The sequence below is a fragment of the Triticum aestivum genome, chromosome 2B (genome assembly GCF_018294505.1).
Source record: "Triticum aestivum cultivar Chinese Spring chromosome 2B, IWGSC CS RefSeq v2.1, whole genome shotgun sequence".
Taxonomy (NCBI): Eukaryota; Viridiplantae; Streptophyta; class Magnoliopsida; order Poales; family Poaceae; genus Triticum; species Triticum aestivum.
Genome location: NC_057798.1, coordinates 448393592 through 448405614, shown reverse-complemented (window position 1 = coordinate 448405614; position 12023 = coordinate 448393592). Strand labels below are relative to the sequence as shown.

At 46.2% G+C, this 12023-nt stretch overlaps 1 protein-coding gene across 1 annotated transcript; it reads right to left on the bottom strand.

Annotated features, from left to right (window-relative positions):
• Positions 1 to 3370: 3370 nt before the first annotated feature.
• Positions 3371 to 10344, bottom strand: LOC123045368 (heparan-alpha-glucosaminide N-acetyltransferase). Its single transcript, XM_044468398.1, has 13 exons — positions 10046 to 10344; positions 9737 to 9930; positions 5639 to 5776; positions 5432 to 5513; positions 5260 to 5336; positions 5060 to 5166; positions 4829 to 4940; positions 4613 to 4729; positions 4440 to 4531; positions 4269 to 4335; positions 4099 to 4177; positions 3778 to 4013; positions 3371 to 3680 (listed from the first exon to the last, which is right to left on the bottom strand). Exons 2-13 carry the CDS (start codon positions 9896 to 9898, stop codon positions 3654 to 3656), a joined length of 1296 nt encoding a protein of 431 aa, XP_044324333.1. The 5' UTR covers positions 9899 to 9930; positions 10046 to 10344; the 3' UTR covers positions 3371 to 3653.
• Between the last annotated feature and the right edge of the window lie 1679 nt (positions 10345 to 12023).

The following is a 12023-nucleotide window of genomic DNA, read 5'->3' as shown; positions in this document are numbered from 1 at the left end:
TTTTGAAGGGGCGCATGGGGGCTTTGGCTATGGCATCAGGAATCAAGAAGGAGAAGATGTCTTAAGCTTTACTCTAGCCTACAGCATGATTGTAGCTAACACCCTCTTTAGAAAGAGAGAATCGCATCTGGTGACTTTTAGTAGTGGCCAACACTCTAGCCAGATTGATTTCATCCTCTCGAGAAGAGAAGATAGGTGTGCGTGCCTAGATTGTAAGGTGATACCTAGAGAGGGTGTTGTACTTCAGCATAAGCTGGTGGTTGCTGACTTTCGCTTTCGGATTCGTGTCCAGTGGGATAAGCGTGCCAAAGTCGCTAGAACGAAGTGGTGGAAGCTCAAGGGGGAGGTAGCTCAGGCGTTCAAGGAGAGGGCCATTAAGGAGGGCCCTTGGGAGGAAGGAGAGGATGCGGACAATGTGTGGATGAAGATGGCGACTTGCATTTATAAGGTGGCCTCGGAGGAGTTTGGAGTGTCTAGGGGAAGGAGAAGCGAAGATAAGGATACCTGGTGGTGGAATGATGATGTCCAGAAGGCGATTGAAGAGAAGAAAGATTGTTTCAGACGCCAATACCTGGATAGGAGTGCAGACAACATAGAGAAGTACAAGATGCCGAAGAAGGCCGCAAAGCGAGCTGTTGGTGAAGCAAGGGGTCGGGCATATGAGGACCTCTACCAACGGTTAGGCACGAAGGAAGGTGAAAGGGACATCTATAAGATGGCTAAGATCCGGGAGAGGAAGACGAGGGATATTGGCCAAGTCAAATGCATCAAGGACGGAGCAGGCCAACTCTTGGTGAAGGACGAAGAGATTAAGCATAGATGGCGGGAGTACTTCGACAAGCTGTTCAATGGGGAGAATGAGAGTTCTACCATTGAACTGGACAACCCCTTTGATGAGACCAGCATGCGTTTTGTGCGGCGCATCCAGGAGTCTGAGGTGAAGGAGGCTTTAAAAAGGATGAAAGGAGGCAAGGCGATGGGCCCTGATTGTATCCCCATTGAGGTGTGGAAAGGTCTCGGGGACATAGCGATAGTATGGCTAACCAAGCTTTTCAACCTCATTTTTCGGGCAAACAAGATGCCAGAAGAATGGAGACGGAGTATATTAGTACCAATCTTCAAGAACAAGGGGGATGTTCAGAGTTGTACTAATTACCATGGAATTAAGCTGATGAGCCATACAATGAAGCTATGGGAGAGAGTCATTGAGCACCGCTTAAGAAGAATGACAAGCGTGACCAAAAATCAGTTTGGTTTCATGCCTGGGAGGCCGACCATGGAAGCCATTTTCTTGGTACGACAACTTATGGAGAGATATAGGGAGTAAAAGAAGGACTTGCATATGGTGTTCATTGACTTGGAGAAGGCCTATGATAAGATACCGCAGAATGTCATGTGGTGGGCCTTGGAGAAACACAAAGTCCCAGCAAAGTACATTACCCTCATCAAGGACATGTACAATAATGTTGTGACAAGTGTTCGAACAAGTGACGTCGACACCGATGACTTCCCGATTAAGATAGGACTGCATCAGGGGTCAGCTTTGAGCCCTTATCTTTTTGCATTGGTGATGGATGAGGTCACAAGGGGTATACAAGGAGATATCCCATGGTGTATGCTCTTTGCGGATGATGTGGTGCTAGTTGATGATAGTCGGACGGGGGTAAATAGGAAGTTAGAGTTATGGAGACAAACCTTGGAATCGAAATGGTTTAGGCTTAGTAGAACTAAAACCGAGTACATGATGTGCGGTTTCAGTACTACTAGGTGTGAGGAGGAGAGGTTAGCCTTGATGGCCAGGTGGTACCTCGGAAGGACACCTTTCGGTATTTGGGGTCAATGTTGCAGGAGGATGGGGGTATTGATGAAGATGTGAACCATCAAATCAAAGCCGGATGGATGAAGTGGCGCCAAGCTTCTGGCATTCTCTGTGACAAGAGAGTGCCACAAAAGCTAAAAGGCAAGTTCTACAGAACGGCGGTTTGACCCGCAATGTTGTATGGCGCGGAGTGTTGGCCGACTAAAAGGCGACATGTTCAACAGTTAGGTGTGACGGAGATGCGTATGTTGAGATGGATGTGTGGCCACACGAGGAAGGATCGAGTCCGGAATGATGATATACGAGATAGAGTTGGGGTAGCACCAATTGAGGAGAAGCTTGTCCAACATCGTTTGAGATGGTTTGGGCATATTCAGCGCAGGCCTCCAGAAGCTCCAGTGCATAGCGGACGGCTAAAGCTTGTGGAGAATGTCAAGAGAGGGCGGGGTCGACCGAATTTGACATGGGAGGAGTCCGTTAAGAGAGACCTGAAGGATTGGAGTATCGACAAAGAGCTAGCTATGGACAGGGGTGCGTGGAAGCTTGCTATCCATGTGCCAGAGCCATGAGTTGGTTGCGAGATCTTATGGGTTTCACCTCTAGCCTACCCCAACTTGTTTGGGACTAAAGGCTTTGTTGTTGTTATTGTTGTTGTTGGAGTAGCGAACACTAACAATTACAGATCTCGGGCTAACTACGGACCATGACTTTTTCAAATGGGATCTTTACACTTCTGGGTTTTTCTGTGCACTCGATGTATTCGGCTTTAATGAATACGTAGGTCAAGTTCAGATCTAAAAGATTAGTCTTAAATTACCATTTAAAGATAAATATTTTCCTTTGGTTCCTGGAAAGTTACATACCATTCAACTTCTCTTTTTCGATTATTGTCTAGCGTGCGTTGCTGACTATGTACTTTGCCTTTAATATAGTTGCACCTTGTAGTATTTCGTATAGTTTTGGGTCTTGGCCATGTTGGATTGATAAATCTTTAAGATCCCTTATTTTTTATTGGGGACAGTGCAGTATGTTTTGGTCTATCTGACTATGCATAAATGGTGTCATCCTTGGCAAGAAAAAGAAATTCCTTGCTGTGTGCTGGTGCTACTTTGTGTACAATTGGCTGATGTGCGTGTGAGTGATATGCTTCCCGGTGTTTAGAATGGTCTTGTTTAGCATGTTCATCTTAGTTGGTTCATGTTTTTTACGTTTCCCCTCTTTGGCATCTGAATGTTTAGAGTGTTCAGTTAGGCTGAGTGTTCAACTATATGCTTCAAAGTTCAATTTTATTTATAAGCAATGAATGCAATATGGTTGATTATATACATCTTAGAATGCAGATGCCGGAGTAATAAAAGCTTTCATTTAAAAAGAAAAGTACAAACAGGGCTCTTACCTGAACAGATTGGATATGTGGGTGCAGTCCCCCAAATCATCTCCCTGTCGAAATATTCCAGGCTCCTAGGATTATGATGCCCAGACCAAGTTGAATGCAAATGCAATATTTCCGGAAAGAAAAAAGAATGCAAATGCAATAGACGTGTTTGGAACTGATAATAAATCTATGTACTTTATATTTCTCTTGAATTGCATTGTTGTCATCTATACACAAAGCTTCTTTTACCATATACATAGAGCACTCAGAGAAAACAACCTGTGAAACAGCAACTGTTCCTGGCCGTGTCGAACAGTTACACAGGATGGTGATGAAGCTATGGCCATATTGCAAAACTAGGCCTGCACTCATCTCTCGAAATCTCTGTGCAAATAGGGTCCTAAATATCTCTATATCTGTCTCCCGTGTCTCCCTATAGCTCGATCCACCATATACAGATCATGCCCTAATCCCAATGAACTTCAACTGCAAACACAGAGCCGAATGAGTTCTTATATTCCAATTTATATTATCATCATTGAAAGCTCGACTGAAAAAACGCAGGTCATCTGCAAAAACTTACAAGGTTGTTATTGGGCTCCCCCCAGTAGAAGCCATGAATGAAGATGGGTAGGATGTTGCATGCGATCAGGACAAATATCATCAGGGCATGCATCCCCATCCACTCCATGGCGACAGTCGGGCGGCGGTACCCGTAGAGGTCGACCAGCGTGTAGATCCCCGCGAAGAGGAGCCCTGCAGCGCCAGCGGTGCACAGAGTGTAACTTACGGTGTACAATGGCTTATTCATACGCATTCCTGTAAAGATCATCGGCACAGTGTGGTCAACGTCATTACCCGGGATAATCAAGAATGGAGTGTTAACTGTTGACAATATCCTTACCGAAGAAGTCCATTGCGAAGGCCAGGACGAGCATGCCGAAGGAAGGGACAAGCCAGTGCATGATTCTTTCCTTGTGTTTCTGCAATTAAGGATAGAGATGGAGAAATTCAGAATATGTTGCATTCATCCAGAAGATCAAGTGCTCACCAAATGGACAGCAGACATTTCACCTGAAAATGTACAATTATGTGCCCGTATTGAAGACCGATCAAGCAGGTGACGATGGCCATCACAGAACTGTTGACCGTGAAAAAAATGAAACAATCAGAATTTACCCTTGGCGCAGAACTCAGTTACAGCTAGAAGAGAGAAACTTGGAAGGAATCATGAGTTTTTCTGACCTGAGAAGCCCTTCAGGATCAAAAGGGGCCTGGCACCATGAGGGGGCATCAGGAGGGAGTGGCCCATTTTGCGGTGAATCAATGCTGCATTGCTGTCACAGGAGAGAGGAGTTAATACAGACTGAATGAAGGTGACGAATAAGCATTATGCAAGCTCTTGATTTTATTAGAACCTGGGATCGCGCATAAACCGGTCGACCGTAGAGATGCTGGATGCCTAAGATTTTGCGGTCAATCATGCCAACCGCATTGCAGCCTGGCCCAGAGTTACCTCGTACACCGCATTTGACCTGATATAAGTTACAATTTTGAAGCTCATCAGTTTCTGCCATCTATAATACTGCTAGATATCTTCTTAGCATGAAAAAACATGTGAAAGTGGAACTTACAGAGAACGTTTTCTCTGTGGAACCAGGACCTGATATCATATACTCCCAATCAGGAACGTAGGTACCATACAAGAGGACCATGTAGGTGATTGTGATGAGCAAGCCTGCGAGTCTAGCAGAACAATAGCAAATGGTAAGTTCAGAAACACATCTTGCTCATACTAAGTCATCTATATATGTCATGTGGATCAGTGATATATTTTTTTTGAATTCTTAAAGGTTTGAACTCACAGTTGATATCTGTATCTCTTGATCAAATCAAGTCCAGAATCTACATCATCATCTCCCTTGAGCCAAATCTGACACAGTGCTGTAACAAGATATGCTATTGCGATTCTCTGCAACCAAGCAGGCGCCACAAATCGTCAGTCATGCCACATTTAGTTGAAACTGTTGATGCAGAATAATGTAGTATTGCATATGCTGCTTACCTGCAGTATACCCATCAAACGTATTTGTGTAATATCAACCCCAAAAGTAAGGCTACGAACTCCATGAAAAAATCCACCTGTGCATCATAGCAGAACAAGAAATTAAACAACAAACTTTATGTCGAAATCGACTGTTACCGTCGTCCAGTCCAGGAACAATCCTAATTAATACCTTGTAGAACAAGACCAACACAAAAGAGCTTCAGTGCACGAAGTGTTGCCTTTCGAGTTGCATCCAATTTGTCCGGCACTCTCTGCATGCATCACGAGATGACGCAATTAGGTGGAAGCAACAGCAATTCGTGAATGTCACACCAGTGTTAGCTTGAGAAAACGAAAGTAAATGTCACGGTCGTGTTGTTAATCAACCAGTGTGTACCTTGTACGCCAGAGCTAGAGCGACCCCAACGATGAAGAGGAAAAAAGGCATGACGAAATCAGCTATCGTTACACCTTCCCAAGGGGAGTGGTTCATTGCCGGAAGAAACGATCCAGCATCGTCCACGATGATCATAAGCTGCAGCAAGGAAAACAACAGTTAACCTTTGTTTCACTCATTTTGTCAACAGATTAGAAGGGTGCAGGCTGATTTCCGTTCAGTATATACAGCTGTACTGTGCATTCCATGTAGTAACAAATATTTCTGTTCTACCTTTTCCTAGGAGAGTAGTAGTTAGTAGAACTTCCACTGTCTAAAACAAGCATCTGCACATATATATACTGGAGACTTTTCTATATTAACCAACCATCAGGAATACCCCCACTTGTTACAGACCCAGATCCAATCATGCTAGAGAAAAAATAACCCTCAGACGTAATTAATCAGATATGCTTCCACTCCTGCAATGTTATTTTAGTACTCCCTCTGTAAAGAAATATAACATCATTTAGATCAAGATCACTAAAGTAGGCTAATTATCGTGGTTCTTGCATAATTACGTCTTAAAAAACCACAGCTATATAAATCCGAGGAGACAAAGGAACATGATGCTGGTAGGTGATGGTTACAGCTTCGCATTATATATGGTGGTGTGCCTCTGGCATCAGATTCAATCTCCACATGCATTTCATCTCGAAAAACAAATATTCTATCCGGGAAGAAAGAAAGCCCCATGATTAAGCCCACAGTGAAATCGAGCGCATGATTGCAACAAGCAGCATGCCTGGATTTCTCACCGGCAACATCAACCCAGCACACCTGAATTCCTCACCCTATGTTAATGTTATTGCCATTATCTCTTTCTTTTGTGAGAACACGCAAGCGACCTGCGGCCATTTTATTATCATTAGGAAGAGAAGGGAGATACGTCCAGAAACCAATGGACAACGCCACGGCAACACCAAAGGTCGATCGTATGGTGGAAGTAAGTAGGAATCGATGGAACCACCGGCCGCAAGTTTCGTGGCACGCACGCACACGCTCGGCCAATGTGACTGGCCACGATCGCTTCGTCCTGAGACATCTACGAGGCCACAACTCAGAAGGACGACGTAACTCTCAGCGTAGGACGCAACTTACCAGGTCCGCATGTGGGTAGTAAATAAAACCAGTGGGTGGAGAGGAGAGACGGTCTACAGCGACGGGAACCTAACCTTCTTCTCCCTTTGGAAGGCAGTTTACTATAAATTACACTCTCCTAATTAATGCATCAATTCTACCGTGGCATTGCTTAGCTTTAACTTTCACGTAGGCGTATGTAGAGGTGAATTGGAGTGGACGTAACACAGTGGGGCGGCAACCCAACAATGCGTAGCGTTGCCTCAATTAGGATCAATTGCGTACAGTATTTGGTCTTGCAGAAAGTGGACGGCATTCAGGCATGGATGGGTTGCTTCGTCAGACAAGGCATGGTTCACCCTCTGGGCTAGACATAGCCAGCCAATCACTTGGATTTGGAAGGCTGTGTGCATACGTGTGGTACTCTTCAGTCTTCACACAGGGGGTGTCATTTTCGGTCCATTGGACAGCCTTGTCTTCCCAGGGAAGAATTGGTTGGGGTGTTGCCATCTGCCACGTTTGGACCGGCTACACAGGATGTGACCTTGGGATCTCATCATCTAAAGATGTACACTGTTATTCCACCTATATATGTCGTGCCATCCCGGCTAGCTTGCTCCTTTTCTACCTACAGTGTCTGGAGCACGACACGACACACCAAGTAAAAGGTCGTACCTAATGAAGCTACCGTGTTACTAACTTTCAAGACTCGGCTTAAACAGGACCATGACTCGACCGCATGACATCAAAAGGTTTGATGAGTTGAGGCCTTGAGTGGATCTCAACTGCTGGGTCAGCACGCGCGACTGCGGCGACGCCGACATTTGATCTTGTTTAGCAGTGCTAGTTGTTCACTCCTGCTTCTCCCTGATGTTTGCCACCTTTTTTTTTTCTTCGACGGTTGCTAGAGCCAGTAGTTCTCAGGACTGAAAATTGTATATTATCTTGCTCGCGTGTGGTGATGGTGCCTCCCATTAGCCCCGGGCACCGTCACCGCGCACGGTTGCGCGGCCGCGTTAGTGTGACACCGACGTTTACCCTTGTTTCCTCGTGCTTCTCTCTCTCGGTGCGACGCAGTCAGGGCAAGCGGAGCTGAGAAAACTAATGGTCACCAGTGAGGCGAACCTTGAAAAGGCCACCGCCGCAGGTAGGACAAGCATATCAGGCTGCACGATCTGCACGCCAGGGACACCGCCACGCCACCGCGTGATGTAAAGCGGGGGTGATCGATGGACAGATCCCTTGCGGTGCGACGGCGAGAGAGCGCGTCACATGCTAAAGGCGCGGCTCGTCTCATGGGGCTTGTCTCGACTCGACGTGGAGGTGCCAACAGCCGACGACGCATACGCCATGCCTCCTCCAGGGTCGGGGAATATTGGCTCGCTACCAGACGTGATCCTCACACCTCCACAGATGCAACAATTTCCACCACCCCCTCTATAAACTAGGCATCTGTACGTACCTAACATTCTTCACCTTTTGTGCCCACGCGCCAAATCCGATCAAACATCCAACCACAACCTAAAATGTGTTTCCCGTTTCAAAAATGGTTCAATTAACTCTAAAAGTCCACTGAGATTGAGATTCTTTTTTAGCCCCAATCCATCTTTAAATTGAGCTATGCTTTTCACTAAAATGGAAGTTGCAAATTTCTGAAGTGGTTTACAAAATCCCAGTTGACCTGAACAACGGCAGACCCTTTCAAAAGGCTAAAAAGGTGGATTGCCACACTGTAGATATGCATCTCTCCAAAAATGAACTGTGCTATTCATCTTGTTCGGAATTCTTCTACCCTTGATATTCGACTCCTTCGTCGCCTTCACCAATTCTCTCGCCTGGCCCCGTGCGCACTGTGTTGCTCGTTTTCACCAGTTCCACATCTCTACTAATGGAAATTTTATTTCGAGGGATCTACTATTAGAAATTGGTGTCGTGTCAGCTGCATATGTACGTACGCGATATCCTTTTCTAAGTACCAATTATGAGCATACATGCGCTCATCAACTTATCTACTAGCCCTAGCTAACATAACATGGAGCGGTGAGCTAGAGTTGACATTCTTTCCACTTTTTATTTCCGTATCCAACAAATTCAGGTACGGAAGCAATACAGCTACACAGGGTATATACTACTAGAGCATGAATTCTGCCGTGTGCAGTCTCGGGTCCAACAGCTGGTGAAATTCCGTACGCTTGCAAGTAGGGCATTTTCCTATTGCGAGCCGGTGGGCCACTACCGGCTAGCGAGCACCGACGGTTCGAAACCCATTTGGCGGCCCGGTGATCGGATTAACTCTTCATTATCTCACGAGCCAGGCCGGTGGCGTCAGTTGTAAAGAAGCATATCAGGCTGCGTCGCATAACTGTCGTTTAATGATCTTTAAAACGGCTATCAAGACGTGTTGTGTTGTCACCATAGTGCATGGCCACAATGGCTATCTTTAGAGGTAGAGCTTAGAGCAGAGACTGTAGTAGGAAACATGGGCAGTCGGAGCTTGAAGAAGATCCGCCCAGTAGAGGAGCTAGGCAATCATACGGCTGTGGCAGCAATGCCTGACTATAACTCGGACAACTTGTCATGCCTCGCTGGCCAGCAGTAATGTTCCCTGAAGCAAAAATCCTGTACTAGTAGTGATCATGTGGTTGGTTGAATCAACTCTGCTATCTTTTGGTTACTCTACTAGTCTAGTTTAAGTGCAGACAAAAAGGGAAAAGTGAAGAGAAGAAGGCCGGCAATGAGTAGCATGCTGCATCATGATTCATGGAGCATCTATGTTTGGCTGGCAGTGGCACTAAGAATGATGTCTTTGGTTGCAGGGCTGCTGCGAAATCGATCGCGTCGGAGACGAACAAAAAAAAAAGGCCCACGCGGGAAGCAATTCGATTTGGTATCAGATATCAGGAATATCGCAAAGAACGGCGAGAAAGATGTGATGCCGTAAGACGAATTAAAAGCGGGGATTTTGTTGGCGGCACGTACCAGCACGGTGATTCCCCGGAAGACATCGAGCGAGACGAGCCGCTGCTGCCGGGGCGCCGCCGGAGACGCCTTGGCCGTCGGCGGGGGGCCGCAGCGGCCGGCCTCCAGATCCAGCGCGGGGCCCGCGGCGTCCTCGCTCCGGACGAGCTCGTAGACGCCCATCCCGGCCGCCGTCCGCCGGCCGTCGCACGCCCCTGCATTGGCCATGGATGGATCAACTCCACTTTCCCCCACGGCGGAACAGGAACAGCGGAACAGGCGAAACCAACAAGCGCGTGGGGGTGTGCGGCACGGAAGGCGCCCGCTCACCTGACGGCACAACCAACTCGCCTTCGTTCCTCCTCCTCCTCGCGCGTGCTATCTCTCTAGCCTCGTTGGCCTGGCTTCCTTGGAGTATCTCTCTGGCTTCGTTGGTCGGTTATGTGTGTGCTCTCCCTCCCTCGGCGAGGCCTCTGGTAGGAGTCGGATCGTTTTGTTGTTACCTGGGCGCGGCGCGAGATCGGTGGTGGACGGGCGGAGCGCATCTATATATACACGGACCGGTATTACTCTCCGTTACGTGATAGGAGATCGTTTTGGCGTGGCCGTACAGATCCTCGCCGATGGCCGTTTCGGTCACGTGCCGGCCCGGCCTCTCGGGCCGATCGATCGGTCGATCGATGTCCTGCCGGGCCGAAGATTGATTGGCGCGTGTGCGTGTCTGGTCGCAGCCACATACGGCTTTTCGTTTTGGGTGGAAGTGGTGTGGCCGTTAAAGGACTCCCTCTCTCAAAGCAGGGTCCGGGGCGGATAGGAGATGCTTTCGTATCGGAATGGAGTACAGCGCTGCCAGGGCTATGGTGTTTGTGGATGAGAAGAGACAGCTTTGCTTTGGATTCTTATTATTGTGGAAGGCCTTTGCTTTGGTGGATCAAAATCAAGCTTTTTTTTTTTGCTGCAAACTGAGTGCTTTTTCTTGTTTCTTTTTTGAGGACGGAGTTCGTTAGTGGTAAAATAACGTCCCGCGTCGGGAGAAGCGTTGGATCGGGAAGTTCGGAACGGAATAATAGGTGGAGAGGTTAGCCGATGCTTTTGGCCTTTTGCCCGCTCGTTGTTGGCATTTGCTTTGAGGCTCGCCCAATCGGGAGAGAGCTCCTAGTCCTAGTTGACGCTATGTGCGCAATTATGAATTATGAATTATGAATTTTTCATTGAAAAGTGAACAAAATTTGAAAAAATGACAATGTTTTTAAACATGAACATATTTTCCCTAAAATGTGACTATTTTTTAAAATAGCGATTTTTTTGGTGAAAATGTTAACAATTTATGAAATCATGAACAAAACAAGGGATTTGGAACATTTTTTGATTTTTTTTGTAATTCTGAACATTTTTTGGAAATTTAGAATTTGTGAAATAAAATAGAAAAAAAACGAAAACAGAACAAACAGCCAGCCAAGGAAGGACACTTGGGCCCCTTCATACCTGCCTTTAGAGAAGGCTCGACTCTTCGTCGCCCGCGGGCGGCAAATAGGATGTGCCCTATCGGGAGGGGCTTTGTCCCGCTCCCTTGCCTCAAGCGACGAGTGATACGTCTCAAATGTATCTTTAATTTTTAATTGTTTGATGCTATTATTTTATCATTTGTACATATTTTTACTTCATTTTATACTATTTTATATTATTTTTCTAAATTAACTTATTAATTTAGTGTCTAGTGTCAGTTCCTATTGTTTGCATGTTTGCATGTTTTTGGTTTCGTAGAAAAACCATATCTAGAAAGGTCCAAACACAATGAATTTTTAAGATGATTTTTATATGGAAAATAAGAAACTCTATAAGCTTCGATAGAAGACCAGAAGAGGCGCACAGGGCCGATGTTACCTCGCGGCCGTTGAGGCTGCTCATAGTTCGAATAACATACTAATGAAATAATTGACCGTTAAAATTACCTGACTAGCCAATGATTTTTTGACACTTCATGAGAGAACCAGCAATATGGAAGCTCATGCCTCTGATAAAAATAGTGTAGCAATATGAACCCTCAATGATCTTTAAAATTCAAGATCATCAATGCAACACACAGAGATCAAAGCATGTGACAAAAACGGATGAAGTAGATAATTTTACCTTCAATTTTGTGCAGTTGTATTACCCCTGATCAAGAACACTCCATGAAATCCATCCAGGCGCCTTCACGCAAGAGTGGCAGAGGTACTCCAGCTCGTACTCCATCTGTCCCTCTAGGCACAACACCGGTGATAGCGACGACGATGTCATGGTTTGCAAAGACGAAGGACGACTGGTG

Bases quoted from the DNA above. Each gene is read 5' to 3' on its own strand.
- LOC123045368 (XM_044468398.1), bottom strand. From the start codon at position 9,898: ATGGGCGTCTACGAGCTCGTCCGGAGCGAGGACGCCGCGGGCCCCGCG. The intron at 5,337-5,431 runs GTATTAATTAGG...TATGATGCACAG, and splicing joins TGTTGGTCTTGTTCTACAAG to GTGGATTTTTTCATGGAGTT. The intron at 5,167-5,259 runs GTAAGCAGCATA...GCTTGGTTGCAG, and splicing joins GTTTGATGGGTATACTGCAG to AGAATCGCAATAGCATATCT.